We start from the raw sequence: 24,709 nt of genomic DNA on the forward strand, positions 1-24,709 counted from the left end.
GGTTGGCGTCTTGGGCTGGGGTCTTGGGTTGGCGTCTTGGGCTGGGGTCTTGGGTTGGGGTCTTGGGCTGGGGTCTTGGGCTGGGGTCTTGGGTTGGCGTCTTGGGCTGGGGTCTTGGGTTGGCGTCTTGGGCTGGGGTCTTGGGTTGGGGTCTTGGGCTGGGGTCTTGGGTTGGCGTCTTGGGCTGGGGTCTTTGGCTGGGGTCTTGGGCTAGGGTCTTGGGCTGGGGTCTTGGGTTGGCGTCTTGGGCTGGGGTCTTGGTTTGGCGTCTTGGGCTGGGGTCTTGGGTTGGGGTCTTGGGCTGGGGTCTTGGGTTGGCGTCTTGGGCTGGGGTCTTTGGCTGGGGTCTTGGGTTGGCGTCTTGGGCTGGGGTCTTGGGTTGGCGTCTTGGGCTGGGGTCTTGGGTTGGGGTCTTGGGCTGGGGTCTTGGGTTGGGGTCTTGGGTTGGCGTCTTGGGCTGGGGTCTTGGGTTGGCGTCTTGGGCTGGGGTCTTGGGTTGGGGTCTTGGGCTGGGGTCTTGGGCTGGGGTCTTGGGCTGGGGTCTTGGGCTGGGGTCTTGGGTTGGCGTCTTGGGCTGGGGTCTTGGGTTGGGGTCTTGGGCTGGGGTCTTGGGTTGGCGTCTTGGGCTGGGGTCTTTGGCTGGGGTCTTGGGCTAGGGTCTTGGGTTGGCGTCTTGGGTTGGGCTCTTGGGTTGGGGTCTTTGGCTGGGGTCTTTGGCTGGGGTCTTGGGTTGGCGTCTGGGGCTGGGGTCTTGGGCTGGGGTCTTGGGTTGGGGTCTTGGGTTGGCGTCTTGGGCTGGGGTCTTTGGCCGGGGTCTTGGGTTGGGGTCTTGGGTTGGCGTCTTGGGCTGGGGTCTTGGGCTGGGGTCTTTGGCTGGGGTCTTGGGTTGGCGTCTTTGGCTGGGGTCTTGGGTTAGGGTCTTGGGTTGGCGTCTTGGGCTGGGGTCTTTGGCTTGGGTCTTGGATTGGCGTCTTTGGCTGGGGTCTTGGGTTGGCGTCTTGGGCTGGGGTCTTGGGCTAAGGTCTTGGGTTGGGGTCTTGGGTTGGGGTCTTTGGCTGGGGTCTATTGTATTATCAGATGAAATATGTAAACAAAATCCCGAAACTGTGTTTGGGATCTGTTTTTAGTTTAAACATATTTTATTCTCGCGAAAAGGAATGGGCACAAGTTATCACTACTTAGAACGCCCTGTCCCATAGATTTACACGTATGCTTATTTACAATTCATAAATTAAATGACAGAAAGGAAAGAAAGAAAATAGAGAAACGTATATACATTCGCATTGCTCACACAACCCTTTTTGTTTACTTTATATATGTGTGTACATTTCCAAAAATGTTTTCGTTCACATGACTGGGTAAACTTGTATTGCCAACTAGCATCAGGTCAATATTTACATCACAAGTATCTATCACAATTAACAATAGTGAGTGCATCAAATCGTTTCTAGATGATTTAAATAAAGGGATCTGTCATAAGTGATGGCATCTGCCCAGCTGCAGGAGAATGGAGCGTCTGGACCCATTAGGGTAGTCCTGCACCATGACCGTGGAAGATTTCATGAAATAAATAAATCTAGAAAAGCATACAAAAGCAAGTCTAGCCAGCTCAAGCTAGCTCTATTCCACATAAGGAATTTTTTATTTATTTTCCGAGTCAAGAAGGATATTGTGTAATATAAGATTTCAGAGACTACATGTTAGTCTACCATTATGGCAGCAATCACAGATGCTGGATTTTTCTAGCAGACGACATTTTCATTTGACAGCTTTGAAACACGGACAGGGCAGGCTTTCAGGTACCAAATAAGAAAGATTTTTGATTCTTTATTTTTACAAAAAATCAGTGACATCATTCATAGATAGTAGTGGTATAGCTATGAAGTATAATTTATCTAAAAGAACAATAATGTACTTTATATATAATGACGATAAACATTGATACATTATGATATATTTATAACAATAATAAGCTAGAAAACCTATTTAGTTGCAGTCTTCATCAAAGTGTTAATTTATGATAAATATTTAGCTGTATCCTACACAGCTATGTTTATATGTGCGTCACTAATTACGTCTTCATTCTGAGCTTCAGACAGAAAAAATATGATGTGACCCCAAACAAGTCCAAGACCCCAGCCCATAAGGTTCTACTACACCAAATCAGAACCAGGGACAGTGCGGTTCAGTGCAGATCGAGAGATATCTGCAGGCTGTGATTGGAGGATATCGTGTAAGATTTTTATGTCTTTTAAATGTACATCCATCCAGTTATTAAAACTGACCATGGTTTTCTATATGTAGTACTCTTTTTCAACATGATGACTTATGCTGAATGTGACCACAGCTATTTTCAAGTAGGTGATATTTGGTGCGAAACTGGGATGGTGTGTTTAGCTTCCGGTACTCGGATAAGGAGCTGGCTAAGCTTGTCATTTTTTTGTTTTTATTGCTTGTTGAATGCTTAGTTATTTTAAAAAAAGAACGGTCTATGGGAAAACATTTGGTTGTGTGTAACCATAACCCCAGCCCAAGACCCCATCCCATCCCTGGTTTTACAATGTGTACGTAATGATAAAATAGTTCTTACTGGCATCAGTAGAGCACGTGGTAGGATTTGTTGTGGTACTACGACAGGTGATTGTTATTACACAGGACGCTACGATATATATAATGTGTCAATATCTAGACAAAGTCTAGACAGCGATCATCTGTGCTGACTCAATCACCTCCACCGTGTCTGTCTGAGATGCTGGGACCACAACCAAACGTCAATCAACTCGTGATGGAAATAATACTTGCTTCGGCCGGACACACGCTGATAGCCACTGACAAATGAAAGACCGCTGGTGGTCAGTTTGTAGTGAAAGGGAGATCAACTCGGGACGGAAGGAGTGATCAAGGAAGGAGTGGTCAAGGTTTCAACAAGACCTGGGTGTGGCATACTTGACAGTCAGTTCATTACTCATGAATAATAAAAATACTGTATATGTCAGTTATGGCGCATTAAATATCGAATATGATAATAATGAATAGGCTTCTCGGCAGGATAAAGCCAACAGATCAAAACGATATCCGTTGGGGTCATTTACGGACAATATTCACATGAAAAAAGGTCAGGTACTACTTTCAGTCTTTACAAACAAACATGGCGTCACCTTCGTCTATCGGCGGTTGATTTAGAATTGATCGTCCAGGATCGGACAAATTACTGGAGTAATAGACCACAGTTCAGTTAAGAAGTCAAAACCAAGTTTCAGTTGGAACTACATTGTCTGTTGCCACTGTCCGACTGACTAATCACTGACCTTGTGACGTAATATATTAATGCACATACTCTGGGAAAATATGCGATGTGTAAGTACCATTCATTTTAGAGTGAGTGAGTGATTGAGTGAGTGAGTGAGTGAGGTTTCACGTCGCTTTTAGCATTATTCCAGCACATTTTAGAGAGATACTTGTTTTGACGATAGAATTTCAGAATGACATTATATGATGGAAAGGTTACCCCACGTATGTGTTTTGGGTTGGTAAATATCATGTTTTAAGAATAAACACCACGAAAGATTTGCTATATAAAAAGAGTGATTGCCTCTGCAATCAGTTCGTAATAGCTGGGAAACAAGTATAACCACTAACATTAACATATATGCCTGTTGCATGCAATTGTGACAAACGTCAATGCTAAACATTATTTCTTTTATAGAGTGAGTGAGTGAGTATGGTTTGACGCCGCTTTTAGCAATATTCCAGCAATATCACGGCGGGGGACACCAGAAATGGGCTTCACACATTGTACCAATGTCGGGAATCGAACCCGGGTCTTCGGCGTGACGAGCGAACGCTTTAACCACTAGGCTATCCGACCGCCCCTAACTGGACTTTATGACAGAAGGAATAACTTCAACTTTCCCAAAGTCAACTTTCCCTTCATGTCGAGCAATATTTCAGCAGCTCCGGCCATTGGTGTCAACATTTAACAGATACAATCGAGCATGCTCTTTCTTCGGAGATGTGAAAGAGCATCACACGACTCTTGCTGAAAGTTGTTTGACCAAGGTTGCCACATTCAAGGACATTATAAATATTCTAGAAGACGCTTGGATAAGCTGGACATTCCTAATCGGTGACAAAAATGATGTCAGATGCAATTCCCGGACGACATATGAACTTCAGCCATGGACCTAAATAATTTATATTAATTTTGCCAAGGACTATTAAACTGTTTTATAAGCCCGTTGGGGTGATCATGTTACTGACAATAGCGTCGAAGAGACCCTTAAAAAACACACTGATCAATAAAGCAAGGTTAACTGCAATGTAACGACCTTGACCCCAGCAGGAAGGTGACGTCATGTGTGCTTCTCGTTCTATCTCCACTCCATGCCCGACATTAACCATGTCACCTCGGCTCCAACAATGCCATTAACGCCAATATCATTACATTAACCATTTCATGCTTGGCAATTATGTTTCTACTTCATCATGCGATGATTATGATGCGCATGGTGCCGTTAAACCAGCTATCTTATCAGTCTTGAAATGGGTCGAAACCGTAAGTGAAATTACAGACTCTCAATTGCCCGCAGCGTGAGGTAACACGGTGTCTGTTTCATGGTGGACGTAACACATTCGGGGGACTCCACTGTGGGGATAATTCAATCAGGGGGATGGGTCGTATTGAAGGACGCCCCGTCCAGCTGTAGGGTGGGAGAAAAACAACCTGTCCATGTGCAGTATAGCCTTGATGAAGTCGGGAGATGGGGAAGTGGTGTGGGGGAGAGGGGGAAGGTGGTGTGGAGGGAGAGGGGGAAAGTGGTGTCGGGGAGAGGGGGAAGGTGGTGTGGGGGGAGAGGGGGAAGTGGTGTCGGGGGAGATGGGGATGGTGGTTTGATGACGACATAGTGATAGGGAGCCGGTTTTTTCAGTGACTTGCCTTTGCGTGCGTTTGTAACGTGCGCAACCGTCGAGGAAGGCTTTGTTCACCTTTTCGTGAACACCGTGTGTCATCACTATTTGCTGGTGATTCACAAACACATGCTTTTGATATAGGAATCGTATGGAAATGTTTTTGTGTCGTTTTTTATTTTAAGTATAGGCAGGCATCGGTACATATAACAAAAAGAGGACTTATTTTAATCTTTTTCTAGATATATACGAAGCCTGAAGCACTGCCTCGACGTCTCTCAGTTCAATATATACTACTCAATAGAAGTTAAGGATCACCCGATTCTTTCATATAACTATAGTGAATCTGTCATTCAGGTGACTTGCCCTTGCGTACGTTTGTAACGCGCGCCACCTGTGAAGCACTGCCACGACGTCTCTCAGTTCAATATATACTAATCAATAGAAGTTAAGGATCACCCGATTCTTTCATATAACTATAGTTAATCTGTCATTCAGGTGACTTGCCCTTGCGTGCGTTTGTGACGCGCGCCACCTGTGAAGCACTGCCTCGACATCTCTCAGTTCAATTTATACTAATCAATAGAAGTTAAGGATCACCCGATTCTTTCATATAACTATAGTTAATCTGTCATTCAGGTGACATGCCCTTGCGTACGTTTGTGACGCGCGCCACCTGTGAAGCACTGCCTCGACATCTCGCAGTTCAATGTATACCACTCAATAGAAGCTAAGAATCCCCGATTCTTTCATATTCCTACATACCATACATCTGTCATACCATACATCTGTCATACCATATTACAGATTAACTATAGTAATATGAACGAATATGGCCCTTAACTTCTTTTGAGTAGTATATCACAGCAGTAGCGCGACATGCAAGGATGTGATCGTTCATTCACGAGGACCCCACCTGTCCCTATGTTTGAACATTCAGGTCTATAATAGAGTGATGTACGGCAAGCAGATGGCTCAACTGTCATATACCCCTGTATGATTGAGTATCCGCGGTTGGTCAAGCGGGAAACAGGCTACTGTAGCCTGAAGCCATCACCTATGTTACCTACAGGAGTAAACAAGCAACACTGCTCGAGTAAACAAATCAATAAGTTTCAGCATCTTATCTGTTTGAGTTAGAAGGCGGAACATGGAGGTATATGTGTACAAAAATAACAAAAACAACTGAATCACAATCTCGAAAATGTGTTACCCATGCCCATAGATTCAACCCTTTTGCGCAGATTGTAACATTTTGTTAAAGTGATCAGGCCATCTGTGTACAGATTCAACTTCGGTAAACTACGGTTATAACGAACTCAAAGGGACCACTAGTTTTAGTTCGTTATAACCGTGGTTCGTTATATGCATATACACAACATCTATACAGCAAATGGCCGGGACCAAAAATTAAGTTCGTAATATCCGTCAGTAGTTTACTGTAAATGCTGATATCAACTGGCTAACACAACAATGTGTAACACTACACACGTTTCTTTTGTGGGCAAAATGACAAAACACGTACAAACATATACAGACCAAAACATGCTGGGGTTACCTAATATTTTTGAGATATTTTATTAAATTGTTTGCTAAGTCTTCACAACAAAATATATTTATCTTCAAAATATTCATAACGTTTTTGTTCAGTATAGATATATACAGTAAACTACGGTTATAACGAACTCAAAGGGACCACTAGTTTTAGTTCGTTATAACCGTAGTTCGTTATATAACATCTAGACAGCAAACGGCCGGGATAAAAAATTAAGTTCGTAATATCCGTCAGTTCGTAATAAGCGTGTTCGTTATAAACGTAGTTTACTGTAGATATTAACTTTAGTAACTAACTGGGGGCACAGGTGGCCCAGTCGTCTAAGGCGCCGCGATTCGCTGTGCAGAGATGCGTCCCTTAGACACGCCAGAAACCTATGATTGTGGGTTCGAATCCCGGTTCGCCCCGATTATGTTTCTAGGTTTGTCAGCACCATACCCGTGCTCGTGGGTTTCACCGAAGTGGTAACCGTCTGAGACCTGCATCACTTCGGGCTTTCCTCCCACATTAAGCTGACACGCCGTGATATAACTGGAATACTGTTAAAAGTAGGCGTTAAAACCCAACTCACTCACTCACTCACTAGTAACTAACTGACGAAGACGGAAGCTGCTCTCCCCCGACTCAGCGAAACTGCTTCTCGAACCCACTCTGAAGCCTCGACATGAAGACAGGCATGTAGCTGGGTGAAAGTTTGACTTGTTCGGGAAGAACGTTATTGCACGACAGGTGGGTCTGTGATAAGACTGGTTAAGTATAAAATGTATCCCCGATGGGTACAGGGTCGGTCGCGGGGCCAGGGAAGCTGGGTTACAGGCGAACTGCATGGCGGGAGATAAGATTGGGTGATAGGACGTTTGAACCTGCTGCAGCTTGATGCTGATGCTGATGTCGTCAAGTGATGCCCCAAGGTGATGGCAGCACGCTGATAGTGATATACATGCTGCTTGCATTACTCATGCTTTATCGCCGGAGAAACACGCGCCCCTGTACATTTCCTGATTAGAGAGATTTAATAATTTTTTTATTGCACTACTGTCCTGATGCAACACGCGATACAGGTTTATTGGGCTAGTTGAAATAGACCTACATTACTTTACTTGTGTATAATAACACATTCTGCTGTAACAAGTTGAAGAGTTCATTGAGTAAAATAACTATGATGACTGGATGGGACAAATTTAACATGAAGATCAGTAGAGTAGTTATGTCAGTCCTCGTTGGGATTCCGTACCTAAGCTGGTGGCAAGAGGCGACCAAATAGATCGGTGGTCAGGATCGGTTCCTGTCGTGTCATCGTACCCCGACGGCCTGGATCGTTGTTCATAATATCAATCACTGGATTGTCGATTATCTACAGGCCGCCTCCACATAGCTAGAATATTGCCGATTTTGGCGTTAAACTAAACACGAACAAAACAACCAAACCCAAGTAAGTTCAGGACAGGAGGTTTAGACCTTAAAGACAAGAGTCTGTCGACAGTCCAACACACGCCCTGTACAACACCAATGCACCAGGTTCCGAGTGAGGTCACTCATAAATTCACTAATAGGTGAAACAAGTTCGAATACGCAGACAGTTCTAGGCCATGTCGATTTATGTTTGAATAACATGTGTCAAAACCTACTTCTGGGTATATTCAACGCCCTGCCCTGGTCAATGCGTAGTAGGAAAGTCCTATGCACTTTTATCATAAATCACGGGGCCAGTTCCACAAAGCGATCTTATGATAGTTCAATAAAAGAGGGGCGGTCAGGTAGCCTAGTGGTTAAAGCGTTCGCTCGTCACGCCGAAAACCCGGGTTCGATTCCCGACATGGGTACAATGTGTGAAGCCCATTTCTGGTGTCCCCGCCGTGATATTGCTGGAATATTGCTAAAAGCGGCGTAAGCTCTCACTCAATAAAAGATGTATAGAACTTATGAATTCATCTTATATAACAGACGATGGCTTGTGCTTCGTGGGACGATCTTCACTGTATACGAAGGTGTCATCGCGCAGCTACTTTACAAAACCAAACCACTTTCCACCTGGCACCTATTACTACAAAAGCATTCCACACAAGAGACCAACAATACATTCTCTTGATGTTATCGTTGAATGTCTATTAGCGTTTAAGGTCACGAATTCTTGCCTCCTACACAAAATAAACTCTTTGAGAAAGAAAGTATCTCTGAATCCCACTGTTATAAGGCTCAGTCGTATTTCCCAGGTTAATATATGAGTCAGAACAAACATCTTCCTGCTTCCCTGTGCTAAACAGATATGACTAACAAACACCTGTTCGTGAAGCCGTTTCCGTCGATGGCGTCACGCAATCTTGTAGCCATGGGTAAAAATATCTTCAGGCATCTGCCTCACAGACATTCTGATAGGAGACCAAGTGTGAGACCCGCGTGAAACCAGGGTGAAACCCGCGTGAGACCTATGGGAGACCGTGGCAATGTTGGTATTAACTTTATAACACCACACAGGGTAGTACAGTTCATGGTCATCGGACCACCAGAATCAGATGGTGCATGAAATTGTTTCCGAGTTTGAGTGAGTGATCATGGTTTTACGCCGCTTTTAGCAATATTCCAGCAATATCAGGGCGGGGGACACCAGAAATGGGCTTCACACATTGTACCCATGTCGGGAATCGAACCCGGGTCTTCGGCGTGACGAGCGAACGCTTAAACCACTAGGCTACCTGACCGCCCCTTTCCGAGTTTGAAGCCATGAAGGTTATTTCATAACGAGTAACAGTGACTGGTTTATGAAATGGAGAACCGTTCTTCAAGCCACACGCGATGGTAACACTGGCTATGGATTCATGATGAAACGTTCTGTTCTCCAACGTATACACGGACAGATTCCAGGTCAATGCAACAAACACATACTTTTGTATGCAAATTATGCGAGTGGCGGTGATACCGGTAGGGCAGGACATGCTTACCCTTTTCGCCTGACATTGCCTGGTGTCATCACTGATTTTTAGTGATCCATTCAGGTATTTTGCTTTTCACGCCCACTAGAATCTGTTTCGATGGAATATCGAGAAGGGATATTCTCTATCAGTGACGTTTTATATTTAAACATGGTGAGGCGACGGGGGAAAGGTTGGCGTAGCCTAGTGGTAAAATTTAGTCATTCGCATTTAATGCAATTTCCAATGTTGACTTTATGATGTTGTTTTTTACTTTTGATTGATTTGTTCCATTGAAGACTCTGAGGGGGAATACATAAGTAACCATCCATGAACAAACTGACCAAGAGAACAAACTATTCTTCCAGTGAACATACTAGTATTGATTGCAAGAACAATATTATACATCAAGGAACATTCTTCCAGGAACATCTTGTCCAGTGGTAAAATTTAATGATTCGCAAGTAAAGCCGAAGACCTGGATCGAATCTCAGCATTGGTGTAATATGTGAAGGCAGGGCAACAACAATTACCATATTTTAAAGTCTTTTGGTATAAAGCTGCCAGGGAATTGAACAACTGACCTTCCGTTCTACGGGCAGACGCTCTATCCGGACAACGGAGGCGGTGAGTAAAAGATGGAGTGCTAATGATGGTACTGAAAATTACGCCATCCCGTCACCTATGTATTCTTGTGATGTTGTTTAAGCGTCTATATATCTGTACGTGTCGACGGCGTCGGCGTAGGTAGACGTCACCAAGTGCACGTAGAAACACATTTATTCATGACTGACTCACATTACAAGACAAACAAACACCAAACAACTCCGAACAAAAATGTCAAGAATTATCGCAAATACCAAGAGAGAATAGACAGAAATATATGCATTCTTTTGGATTTCTTACAAATCGCGAGAGTAATAATGTTCCCGTGTCGCTAGCACCAGTGCTCCAAAACATATGCTGTTACTTCATCATTACAAGTGGCCTGCTTGGTTTTCACTAACATGACACTGAGGTAATTGCTCATCTTCCGAGAGCATCGTCTGTATAAACACTTTCAAGGATATCTGTGGCGTTTTTACCCTACCTCTGGAAGCGCCATCGCCACAATTACCTATGCCTTCCTATGTATAGCGCAGGCATCCTGATCATGCTACTATACCATCCTTGACACCCACAAGGAGCGGAACAGCTATATAGTTAGAACACATTCTCTCATTTTCCAAGAGAATGTAAATTGCAAAATACATATAAATGTGCTTTGGCTGTCATGGAAATGATATCCTTGCAGACCCAGGCATGGGCGGATACAGCTTTTTTGAAAAGGGGTGTGCACAATTAAGATCTATTTATTGTCTTTGGTGGTATACAGAAATAAAGATTTTTTCGAAATAAAAAAAAGGGGGGGGGGGGGGGGGGGGGGAGGGTGCGCCGCACCCCTCCTTTGTATCCGCCCATGCCAGGGGGCTGGCGTTATTTGCAATATTGGAATCTTAAAGACATTGGTTTCCACACATTTATAGGTGAGGTGAAGTGAAATGGGGTTTAACGTCGCGTCCAAGATTATTGCACTTCTATGATGACGTGCGTGTGCTGCTTGTACTAGTCCGGACTGGCTAACAACAAGTACCATATTTTAACGTCTTTTGACTCGAACCCCGGTCCTTCCGCTCTCCGGGCGGACGCTCTACCACTACGTTACATATAAGCATTATATTACAGTCTGACACGGGTATGTACTAACGCGAGGCTTGATTCCGTTACTTCTCAACACAGGGTTCACCGATGTCTCAAGGTTACAGGCGTGTACTTTAATGTTGGATGTCTTATATCATATGACTCTACAGTAAACTACGTTTATAACGAACACGCTTATAACGAACTGATGGATATGACGAACTTTATTTTGTCCCGGTCACAGCTGTTTTCATGCTGTACATATGCTTATAACGAATTACGGTTATAACAAACTAAAATTTGTGACCCCTTTAAGTTCGTTATAACCGTAGTTTACTATATTTGAGATTATTGAATTCGCTGTTTCTTAAGAAGTGGCGAAATTGTTCAGGGAAATCTATCTTGTCAGACGACAATTCGTGGTCATTCAGCTGCTTGCGAAGAAATATGAACATGAACATGAACATGAACATGTTCTTGTGTTTCAGTTACCAATTCCTGCCCATTCAGCTACTTGCGAAGACATATGGCCCAGGATTCCTCCAGAAACATGGCACCGAAGTACCTGTTCTGGTGTGTTAGTTACCAATTCCAGCCCATTCAGCTACTTGCGAAGACATATGGCTTTGCTCCCGTGGCACCAAAGCACATGGGTACTTTGTATACGTACTTTGCCTCTGGACCCGACGTCTTCAGATGGCGTTAAACAAAGCACATACCTGACTAAACTACAACTGCAAATGCAACATCATGTATGTCACGTAAACATCTTCCCAGTGCTGTAAAGTACACGTGGCATGAAGCCAGAAGGTCATCTCGGGTCAAATACCGGTGTCGCGCCGATTAGTTTCCCCGGAATAAACGCTCTTTGATAGATCAGAACGCCAAGTAAACGGTGATGCCCTTATTATTTACACGTGGTGCCTTTGCTTATTTTCCCTTACGTTTCTCTGATATGTAAAGTATCGGATAGCAATGTCTGGCAGACCTTTCGCTTTCGTTATTCAGATGAAAGATTATGATACTATTAATCAAAATAAGCACATTAAATATGCTTCAGAGAAGATTGTAATGAAGGTATACACGCCTGCTTGTTGGTATGATGACAGGGCGAAGTTAGGCAGTGGAATGCTCGTCCACATTCGTCCATATATTGCAGTAGTCAAAACCATATGTTGCAAACATGAAGAATACATTCGGAGTTCGTTGTTTCTACATCTCGTAGAGTGAGTGAGTGAGTGAGTGAGTGAGTGAGTGAGTTTGGTTTTACGCCGCTTTTTGCAATATTCCAGCAATTTCACGGCGGGGGACACCAGAAATGGGCTTCACACATTGTACCCATTTCGGGAATCGAACCCGGGTCTTCGGCGTGACGAGCGAACGCTTTAACCACAAGGCTACCCGACCCCCCTACATACCGTAGACTATACACTGACTGAACAATATCTGCACTAAAGGTAACCATCGAGTTTATCCCAGAGTGAGAGAGTAGTTGGTTTTACGCCGCTTTTAACAGTATACCAGTTATATCATGGCGAGTCAGCTTAATGTGGGAGGAAAGCCCGAAGTGATGCAGGTCTCAGACGTTTACCACTTCGGTGAAACCCACGAGCACGGGTATGGTGCTGACAAACCTAGAAACATAATCGGGGCGAACCGGGATTCGAACCCACAATCATAGGTTTCTGGCGTGCCCAAGGGACATTCCAGTCTAGATGATAAAAATAGGCAAGTCTAGGTATGAAATCAAATGTTTTTCGTTTGTTTTGTTTGTTGTTTAACGCCGCACTCAGCAATATTCCAGCTGTATGACGACGGTCTGTAAATAATCGAGTCTGGACCAGACAATCCAGTGATTGAACATAAACAAAGTGATTTCACTTTGTAAATTTGACGCATCAGTGACAAAAATGTCCGATGCAATACCCTATGATGATTTCTATGACTTTGTTTTATTTTCATTGATATACTCCCATGAAGACACTGACAGGGAAACATAAGTTTGTTTGTTGTTTAACGCCGCACTCAGCAATATTCGCGCTATATGACGCCGGCTTGTAAATAATGGAGTCTGGACCAGACAATCCAGTGATTGACATCATGAGCATCGATCCACGCATTTGGGATCGATGACGTGGGTCACCGAGCCTAGCCATCCGATCCCGTTACTTACCCGTTACGCATCCAAAATTATTGCACTTATAAAGCGACGTGCATGTACGTGTGTGTGTTTGTGTGGCTGCTTGTACTAGTCCGGACGGATGCCGATTTATAGTGCCAGCTCACTGAGATACCATGCCGCAGTTTAACATGAATACCCCACTCAGACACAGTATACTGACTCCGAGCGGACCAGTCCTTGTTTTAGCCCCTTAATGCCGAGCACCAGACATGGTAACCACAAGAACCATCTTTAAACGTCTTTTGGTATGACGCGGTCGGGGATCGAACCCCGGACCTTCTACCTCTAGACCACGGAGGCGGTCATTGATTGCAAGAACAATATTATATATCAAGTAGGAGGAATATGTCCTCCAATGAACATATTGATATTAAGGATAAAATTATCCATCACGGAACATTCTGACAGGGAGAGAGCGATATGATCTACTAGTAAACATACTGATTGTAAGAACAATATTATCAAGGAGCATTCTGACAGAGTGAATGAGAGCAATATTTATGATTTTTGTTTGTTGTTTAACGCCGTACACAGCAACATTCCAGCTATATGACGACGGTCTGTAAATAATCGAGTCTGGACCAGACAATCCAGTGATTGATATCATGAGCATCGATCCACGCAATTGGGATCGATGACGTGCATCATCCAAGTCAGCCGACCACCCGATCCCGTTAGTCGCCTCTTACCACAAAAAAACATTCTAATACTAAGGATGATATCATCCATCAGTAATGACAGTACGGCTGATCATCAGGACCATACAGACAGAAATAGTTATGTCATCTAGCAGGAAGCGGGATATATTAAAAAATAAAACATAAATAATAATTAATAAATGTAATAATTGTTCACTGTATGTCATGACATAAATTTGCCTCTAACTTTCAGAGAATCAAATCGTATGCCTTGAAACACTGTCAGAAATCTGTCAGTAACAAAACTCGCAACCCCCACCAAGAACCTACATAGTCGTGTGTCTAGAATCCCACCCAGTGCGGTCAGTGAACGATACCACGACTAGGTTACCCCGCCGCCCCATAACCCTCCCCATCCCCCCATAACCCTCCCCATCCCGACCCCACCCCCTCAAGACGCCTACTGACGTAGAAGAATGTAGACTACGTGGGTTGATTGGTAAAATCTAAGCCTGTAAAGATATATTAACTTTGTAATGTTTAAATGTGATCGCTGCCCTCCACTTGCAGGGTTATCGGACAAGGAAGCTCAGGATAAGTGCATGCTGGGTCTCCTCCACAACCTCCCCGACGCCAACTACTACACCATCGTCACCCTGCTGGAGCATCTAGTTTGTTTGTTTGTTTGTTGTTTAACGCCACAATATTCCAGCTATATGACGGCGGTCTGTAATTAATCGAATCTGGACCAAACCATCAAATGATTGACACCATGAGCATCATCCAAGCAATTGGGATACGATGACATACATCAACCAAGTCAGCGAGCCTGACCACCTGATCCCGTTAGTCGCCTCTAACGGCAAGCATTGGTTACTGAAGATCTATTCTAACCCGGATCTTCACGGGTCGCTGGTGCATCTGGTCAGTTTGGTAGCATTGGTCACCGGCATGCAGTTTTATGTTAAGAGAATCACATAAAAGGAATTGCGTATGAGTGAACACTTTTGATGTGGACATAACATGTCATAGAGGTATACTTGTCAGTGTAACAAACTGTTGCGCTATGACAAGTCAGTACAATCAGCAGGGTCTGTGACCTTCGATAAATGGACAACGTCCAAACCATCCCGTCAACTGACATTTTCTGTATTTGTGCTGTTTTTATGGCTTCGTTAACGTGGAACGGAAACTGTCTTATCCTCTTACAAAAATGTCCCAGTATTTCCGTACCACAGGATCCGAGTGTTGTCTCGCCGCTCAAGGCAACGTTGTAACCGGTGCTGCGTGAGTCCTGAGATGAAAGCAGTTTCAAAGTGCCGTAATTGTTGAAACACGACCATGAACCAGCAAGTGGTCCTGATGCTTCCGACACCCCCTCCTTTACCAGGGATTACCTTTATTGTGATGCCCTACTCCTCACCTCGACAGAGATGAGGCTGTAAACCGCGGGATGGAGGCTCGACAACCGTTCTGATGCCCCGTGACTTATCTAAGTAGAATTATAACGCGGTTAAATTTCAAGTTGATTGATCAGGGAGAGTTTAGGAGGCTGAGGAGAGATTTGTGACTTGATATAAGGGATATGGCTGGGAGAGGAGATAAGACACGTCGGGGAGGTGGTGGGGTGAGTGTGGGGGTGGATGTGGTTGTGGTGAATTAAGACCTGTGGGTGAGGGCCGGGGCATTGATGAGGACATATGGTGGCGGTGGGGGGGATTTTGGGGGGTGTTATTGGGCATGCACTCAGACAAGTGCATAGATAGGAAATGGATAATAACATGTTGGATTGATTGAGATATGTGGGTTGGGTATTGGGCATGCACTCAGACACAGTGGTGAAGAATGGGACATGGATTACAAAATGTTGGATGGATATAGATATGTGGATTGGGGATTGGGCATGCACTCAGACACGTGGATGAAGAATGGGACATGGATTAAAAAATGTTGGATGGATTTAGATATTTGTGGATGGGGTATCGGGCATGCACTCTGACAAGTTGGTAAAATAGGAAATGGATTATATAATGTTGGATATATTTAGATATGTGGGTGGGGGATTGTGCTTGGCTTAAGACACGTGGTGGGGTGGGAACATGTATTCGGACACATGGGTGGGGTGGGACATGGGGGATAGGGCATGGATTTAGAGATACTGAAGGGGAAAGGGTGTGGGCCAAGGCTGAAACCAGTGCGGAAAGATGTCGGGAGAACGGTGTACTTTGATCTCAGTGCACGATGGTTATGGAGATAAGGTTGGAGAGATAAGACCGTGGATGGATTCATGGCTACTGAATCTTCCTGTTTCTTCTGGAACGCGTACGTAGTGGTTGCCCATGCAGGTGGCATAACGTTTCCAACGTCAGAGTTGTTGCCTTAACGACCTACTCTGGCGCTGTTGCTTAATTCACAGGAACACCTGCTGCAACATATCAAGACATCCTGACACAAACGTGTAAACAGTCACATAAATGTTCTATACCAGAGTAAAAATGCACGAGTCGGTTCAACAGTGTCTCTCTCTAAGCGAGAGAGTCGACTTCTTAAAGATTGGAGATAACTCTCAAGGTGAAACGAAGTCGTGCTGACTGGCAATCGATCACAATCATGATCCGGGATTCGAACACATGCCCATGATTCCTAGAGCGGCAAAGGGACGTAACTCTACACAGGGAATTGGTTAGGACAATCTATCATGATCAGGGCGATCCGGGATTCGAACACATGACCATGATTCCTAGAGCGTCAAAGGGACGTAACTCTACACAGAGCATTGGTTAAGACGACTGGTATTCAAATGACCATCCCAATTTAACATAAATCGTCAATGCTAGAGAAAAACCAGTCTCGATTTTTCAACGAAACAGATTCAATTTGTGGTAAAAGGCAAATTGCGGTGATTTTTTTATGAATGGATCACTGAAACAGTGATGACACCGGGTGTTCGCGAAAAGGGTAAACACGTCATACCCCACCGTGGCACCAACAAAACAAACGCTGCGAAACACACTTTTTGTAACCTTAGAAAGGTGAAATGTGGTTCTGAAGTGAAATGTGACAGACACCTTCTTCACGCGATAGTTATGACGTTGAAGGTTATGTTCAGGTAGTCATAAACCATCGATATGTAATGCTTATAAAATTTTAATCTAAGAATAAGAGAATGTTCGATTTAATTACAGGTCTAAATCAGACGAGGGAGAGTAAATCCACTCAGACGACATATCGGCACGGTTGCTACATCGCCATGTCCAGCCTCGATTGGGATACAATGACATGCATCAACCAAGTCAGCGAGCCTGACCACCCGATCCCGTTAGTCGCCTTTTACGACAAGCATAGTCACCTTTTACGGCAAGCATGGGTTGCTGAAGATCTATTCTACCCCGGAATCTTCACGCGTTTTGAGTCTGTTTGGAAGGGCACTATGCATAAAAACGGTAATTTACTCACATTACTCTCAAAACCGCGATTAGTCATATTTCATGCGCCGTTGGAGTTGGGCGATGGACGTGACATCGTCACACCCGAAACGAAGCTATGGTGGAGATAATGTCTAGGGCCCCGTTCCACAAAGTGATCTTAGCGCCAAGTCGATCGTAATTCTCATTATTTAACACTGACTTACGACAATCGTAGCGCTAAGATCGCTTTGTGGAACAGGGCCCAGGGTATTTATAATAACAGAAAGGTGATATATTACCCTGGATAATCGAGGATACACTATGTAACGCTTAAGTCGAAGGGAAGGTGGATTTTTCGGCATGTGTTGTATGTGCAAGTCATATGTTATCAAGGTCGGCGGCCGTGGTCTAGTTGATAAGAGTTGTCTGCCCGGAGAGCGGAAGGTCTGGGGTTCGATGCGCTGGTCGCGTCATTCCAAAAGACGTTAAAAGATGGTACTTGTTGTTACCCTGCCTGGGGCTAAAACAAGGACAGGTCGGCTCGGAGTCAGTATACTGTGTCTGAGTGGGTATTCATGTTAAACTGCGGCATGGTCTCAGTGGGGTAGCGCTATTAAAAAGCATCAGTCCGACCTTGTACAAGCAGCCACACAGACGTGGCAGCACGTCGCTGTATCAGTGCAGTAATCTTGGACGCGACGTTAAACCCCATTTCACATCACCTCCCCTTAACCATCGAGCTGATGTGTGCTGCTGAATCGGCGCTGACGTTTGCAGATATATTTAGGTAACAAAAACAACCAAGTCTACGATGTGGTATTCCAATAAACCGAAAAAACGCCGCAGCATTACTGCTTCCCAGCAAGATACAGGACCCATCCCCATTGGTCCTTACCATTAAGAGCAGAATCCCGAGATGACTTGCACAATACTGACAGCGTATTCACGTTCACTTACGTTTGTGTCTTCTCTACGCGCGATGGAATCTTAACATGTATAATTAGGCGAGACAAATTTTTAAAACTTGGTTTACGAATCAGCAGACTAAAAAAATTGAAATGTAAAGAATATGAAAAATGAAAAGCATTTTTTTTATTCCGCCGACCAGAAATAGGTAAATTGTTAAAAAAACGTATGAAAATGAATTATATAAATTACTTCAATTAGAACCGGTTGAATATTTATCTGACGAAATATGAGGTAAAATATTAAAAATTGGAAATATGGAAAAAAAAAGTATTCGGCCTACCGACCTGGATGTTTTATATCCAAAAACCAAAAATCTGTATTTATGTTCAATCTTTGTATTACAACATAATCTATTTGCAACGTTAACAACGATCCACCCGAACCACCCTTTATCGCCGCCAAACATTTATAACGTGTTAATTTCGAATGGATTGTTAATGTATAGTTATGTCAGGTCATGGCACACCAAGCATAATCTATTTGCAATATGGAGACCATCAACTCCTAAATGATCCAGCAAACCCTCACATATCGCCGCCGCATTTACAACGTGTTAATACCCCCGCCTCTCCACATCGGAACAAACACAAAGAGTACTGGACCCTGAACTACGTCGACACATTCACCCCCAGCTACAGGCTGCAACACAGCCTATGACAGTACACGTCTATAGCTCCATGCAAAGGTCTTGTGTATTCATTACCGATATTACCACGACGCCAGTGTTCATTATGAGCGCTTCATACCTACCCACGACATTATTAAAGGTCTCTTAACATAAAGGTGAAACCTCCATTGTCCAATCTGACCTAATTTCACGTCGCCTTTCGTCGTTCTGTCTAATCCGATGTTTCTCATTCACCGCTTCAGATTGTCCGTTTCTATCCATACAGGACGTTTGAAAAGGATTTTCTTTCTCAAGGTCACTTCAAGGTCACTGACCCGTGACAATGAAGTTTATGATGGTGCATGGCGCTGACAAAGGCTATGAAATGCTATAAACGAAAATTATGGCAATGAAAGCCACATGCAAGACTATTTAGGATAAATTAATATGTTCCGGGAGGTGGCATCACTGATACTGATGGTGTTTTCAATATCTCAACTCATTTTAATACACGTATATGTACATTACTGGTAGGTCATAAGTATACACACATGTTATATGGTGACTAAAATGAAACAATCAAGAAATGGTTGTTCGATGGTGATGTATTTGATACAGGTATCATAGTTGTGTTTTGGACCTTAAGTTTGCAGTGTTTCGGGGGCTGTTTAAGCTAAGTATATTTTTTCTAACCTTTGGAATTTTTTGGTCAAATTCAATTTTCAAGTGTATGTTTTCTTTTGCCCGTTAGTTTACATTCAGTGAAATCACGTTACTGCGGACCTGGCTTATCCGGTAACCCCTGTGTTAGGAATGTTAATCCGGATATTTGTTAATCCGGACTATTATACTACGGTACAGTCCGGGGTAACGGTACACCGTACAAGGGAAGCCCGTTTATCCGGACGGTGCTTTTCCCATTAAAATCAACCGGATTAACATACATCTGGCTTAATGAATCACTAGTACGTAGTAAAATCCCAATAATTATAAATGGAGGTTCCCAGAACTGTGTAATGACTTCATAGGTTACCATTACTACTCCAATATAATGCTTATGAATGGGTTATACGAATACTTACGTTACGTTAATATTTTGGACATTACCGGAAGTGCCTTTCAATCAAATTAAAAGACATAGGATACCATCAACATTCGGTAGAGGTAGTGAGTGAGTATGGTTTTAAGCCGCTTTTAGCAATATTCCAGCAATATCACGGCGGGGGACACCAGAAATGGGCTTCACACATTGTACCCATGTCGGGAATCGAACCCTGGTCTTCGGCGTGACGAGCGAGCGCGTTAACCACTAGGCTACCCGACCGCCCCCGTTAGAGGTAAAGAGAGAGACTTGATTATAAATTTGATTTTCAGTTACAAGTATATTTCCGTTGTGATAATGAACATTATGAATAGTTTATTGAGGAATGGCGAAGATCGGATAAACGAACTACGAGTTCGACACATCCGTAGTTGACAGTACCAAACATTCACTGCACAACTGTGCTACCACAGGCTGATTCGACCAGGAAATGACATAAATATAATTATTATATTTCATTTGTGATAAATGACACAAAACCTCTGTGGCTGCTTCTAAAATATGACGAGATAAGACATGGGTAGTTTTGCAGGGTACTATATGTACCAGCCACCGCGTTATAAACACCTGAAGCTGCACGTGCTGGTTGTAATTACAGGTGTAACCAATCCCCCCGTAAATGTAATGTCGAGGGGGACATGTGTCTGCATTAGTGAGAACTTGAGGTTCCTCGCTTACATCACCCCGTTATAACGATATACCATGCACCGAGCGGTGAGGTACAAGTAGCTAGTGGTAACAGCGTTCTCTCGCCACGCCCACCTTGTTGTATTCCCAACTGTGTCCCGCTATGTTAAGCTCCATTCTTGTTTGTTTGTTGTTTAACGCCGCAGTCAGAAATATTACAGCTATACGACGCCGGTTTGTAAATACTCGAGTCTTGCCAAGACAATCCAGTGATTGACATCATGAGCATCGATCCACGCAATTGGGATACGATAGCATGCATCAACCAAACCAGCAAGCCTGACCACCCGATCCCGTTAGTCGCCTCTTACGACAAGCATTGTCGCCTTTTACGGCAAGTAAACCCGGACCTTCACAAGTCAATACCGCCAAGGAGGCAGCCATTTGAGATTGTGACTGGGGGCCTGGGGGCTTTTGAATTTGTTTTGTTTTTATTAGAAAGTACTGATAAGATATAAGTTGACCTCAGGTTGTACCCAAAAATGCAAATTGTTTAATGTTAGCCCTGAGAAAAATATCGTTTTTTGTGTGGGTGGTTTATTTTGGTGTTATTCAAACCAAACCAAACCAAACAACAACAAAGCAATGAAAAATATGGGGACTAGAACCCGAGTCTGAACACGTTAACCACTCGGCTAACCTCCCTCTCCTAACTAGTTCTGTTAATCAGGTTATTTATTAAACTGCTGGTGCCTGTTTAGTAATTCATGTGTCTAAATAACAGAGGTCAAGAATCGCGATTAAACTGAAATTGTATTTATGTACAGTGAAACCTTGTTAGTGCGGACCCCGTTAATCCGAAAATCCCGCTTTGCGGAGACTTCTGTAAAGACCGTGTATATATTATACAAGACATTAATCAGCCCCGTTAATCCGGACATATGTAAATCCGGACATCTGTTAATCCGGATATATGTTAATCCGGACATCTGTTAATCCGGACATATGTAAATCCGGACATATGTAAATCCGGACACCTGTTAATCCGGACATCTGTTAATTCGGACATCTGTTAATCCGGTTGATTTCACTGAGAACAATACCGTCCGGATTACCGGGTTTGGACTATATATACACACAGGGTGTATTATAACTAAGTTTTAATTCCACGTGAGAACGAGTCGGCAACGAACACAATACACAGACGAAACATTTGAATAGGATTGGCTGCACATTGACAGTTATTCTTTTGACGTTCATACTGCTAATATGACAAATATAGCCGCCGAATAACGACACATGGTGTCGATATAAAGCAGAGGACTGTTATGAATATGTAATGTGTATTAAACACGACCATGGTAAGGGCGCTGTTGTGATGTACTCGGGCCCTAACCAGTGACAAACAATTGTGAGGCAGTGGGTGGAGTTGTAGATATACTGACTTCACGTTTCTCGTGTTATTATATGGGCAATAATTATAAGTTTAAATCATAATTTCTAGATTATGTAATTAATAACAAGTTGTCCCTACAAGAGACTGGAGTCCGTGTGTGTTCACATATCTAGACTTGCCTATTACGAGGATAGAATTACTACACATCAAAGGACTTTTCTTTCAGTACAGCCTTGGAGCAAGGCTATCTGGGCAACTGTCCAAGAGAAGTGTACTTTCTCTCATCAAAGGCTGTAAATATTGAATTATGTGTGTAGATGAATATGTGTGCCTTGTGTGTGTGGCTGTGTTCGAGAGAGAGAGAGAAGGGGGAAGAGAGGGGAGATAAAGAGAAGAGAAGAAAGGATTCGAAAGAGAGAAGAACAAATGAAAATGATAAAAGAAGAGAGATACAGTAAACTACGGTTATAACGAAGGGACCACTAATTTTAGTTCGTTATAAACGTAGTTCGTTATAAGTATTTCAACTAAAATATACAGCAAATGTCCGGGACCTAAAAAACAGTTCGTTATATCTGTTAGTTCATTATAAGCGTGTTCGTTATAAACGTAGTTTACTGTACAGGGAGTGAGAGATATAGGGAAAACAGAGACAGATGAAATGCTTGGTCAACCCGGCTCCACATCACTATCAGTTTTAAATAATTTCATCACCACCATCCTCACCTGCAGCAACAGGTGCCACCCCATCTCCACCCTTCTGAACCCTCACCCGACCCACCCACATCATCACACTTACCCCCCTTGACGGAGTACAGGATAACGTAGATATTATACACACTCTGTCTTGATGAGTACAAGATAATATTATAATACACTGCTTGAGAAGAACGTCATATACTTTCTTTCTCAGCAATATTCCAGCTATATGACGGCGGTCTGTAAATAATCAAGTCTGGACCAGACAATCCAGTGATTAATATCATGAGCATCGATCCACGCAGTTTGGATCGATGACATGCATCAACCAAGTCAGCGAGCCTGACCACCCGATCCCGTTAGTCGCCTTTTACGACAAGCAGAGTCACCTTTTACGGCAAGCATGGGTTGCTGAAGACCTATTCTACCCGGAATCTTCACGGGTCAGAACGTTATATACACGTTGATGAGTACAAGGGATTACAAACTGCCGGGCTAAAGAAAGTATACATCTATGTTTGATGTTGGCTAAAAATGAAACAAACAAGAAATGGTTATGCGATAGGAATGTATTTGATACGGGTATCATAGTTGTGTTTTGGACCTTAAGGTTCAGCCTAGTAACGTTTTGGTTAATTTTGTCATTTTTGGTCAAATTAAATTTTCAAGTGTATACTTTCTTTTGAATGCAGTTTATTATAATACATTGTCATGCCAAGTACAGGTGAACAGTATACATACACGGCCAGTAAGATGATTCCCAGGAGCAGGAGGATGAGAGACAGAGACAGGATTGCCACAAGGACCTTGTGAGGTAGAATCCAGTCCTGCCCCCTGTAGCATCTCGGCTGTACCTGGACATACGACATCGTCGACGGTATCCTCACCAACCCACGTCACGGAACTGTCACAGACTATTATTATCCTTCACAGTGGTCACACGTCATGGAATCTCCATATAAAAAAACAAAAAACATTACACGGCGGAATTGAGTCCGCTGAAGAAACTTGCTGAACACCTGTGTACGGCGTTACGACCGCTGGGCGCTTGTCCAATAACCCACGTAACGAGCGTGTTGTGACCAGGTAGGGAGCATCACATTACAACAACATGAACAGCGCCATTCAACACGACAACATAATATCACTCAGTTGTGGCGATCTTCGTCAGTCCTTGTGTTTACACGCGAGGGATGAATCTTGTTTCAAATTATCCGATACGAGCATGCCTTGCCGACACAACCCGCCACCTGTCTGAAGAACTTCGCTTATACTTCCGTGTATCTCACAATGTCGAGATGCCCGGCTCAAGCTCCCAACTCCTCTCTCCCTCCACCCTCGCGCCACGGGCCCTCACCTGCCTCCCGTGGAGACTGGGTTTATTGACCTGAATCTCCCGCCTCCTGTCCGCCGTCCGTCTCAACGCTGACCCTCCGGTCAATCCGACTCGCCTCTGCTATCACCAATATAACGATTACCGTCAGCCCGGCGCTGGCTTCCTGCACACAAGGAATAACTCCCCACACTGCCGACTCGTCTTGGTAGATCACGTGACGAAAAGAAAGTGGTAGTTAGAAACATGATCCTGATGAAGAAAGCTTGCGGGTCCTTACAGAGAGAGAGAGCAAACTTATCCTTGACTCAGGGGCGGCGGTTATACAGCCTCAGCAGTACTAAGTCATAGCAACAGATGTACCCGCGTCTATTGTGTCATAAGTTTTATAAAAGTTTCGGTTTCTTGGCGCTAGTCAAGCTTACATCTTTTACGTTTGTGTCATACGTCCTGGTAAAGAGGGACAGTGGCGTACCCCCCCCCCCCCCCCCCCCCCCCCTCAACCCCCACCCCCACACACCCCATCGTGCCATACTGCTGATAGTGAGGGGGTGGAGGTTCTATAGGAACTGATTCAAGCTGACAGCACACGGGACAAAAATGCAAGGGCGGGGAATTCTTCTCGTGAAATGGCTATACATAACGTAATGATACATTCCCGACTGATTACATTTTAATGGATTGTGTGTGTTGTACG

At 43.8% G+C, this 24,709-nt stretch overlaps 1 protein-coding gene across 1 annotated transcript in view; it reads right to left on the reverse strand.

Annotated features, from left to right (window-relative positions):
- Positions 1 to 24,450, reverse strand: part of LOC124137808 — a 42,171-nt gene extending 17,721 nt beyond the window's left edge. Inside the window, exon 1 of the mRNA XM_046504257.2 lies at positions 23,421 to 24,450. Coding sequence (XP_046360213.2) covers positions 23,421 to 23,548 — 128 coding nt within the window. The 5' untranslated portion in view covers positions 23,549 to 24,450. The remainder of the gene's footprint in view (positions 1 to 23,420) is intronic.
- Between the last annotated feature and the right edge of the window lie 259 nt (positions 24,451 to 24,709).

The sequence above is a fragment of the Haliotis rufescens genome, unplaced genomic scaffold (genome assembly GCF_023055435.1).
Source record: "Haliotis rufescens isolate VD_foot unplaced genomic scaffold, xgHalRufe1.0.p SCAF_57, whole genome shotgun sequence".
Classification (NCBI taxonomy): domain Eukaryota; kingdom Metazoa; phylum Mollusca; class Gastropoda; order Lepetellida; family Haliotidae; genus Haliotis; species Haliotis rufescens.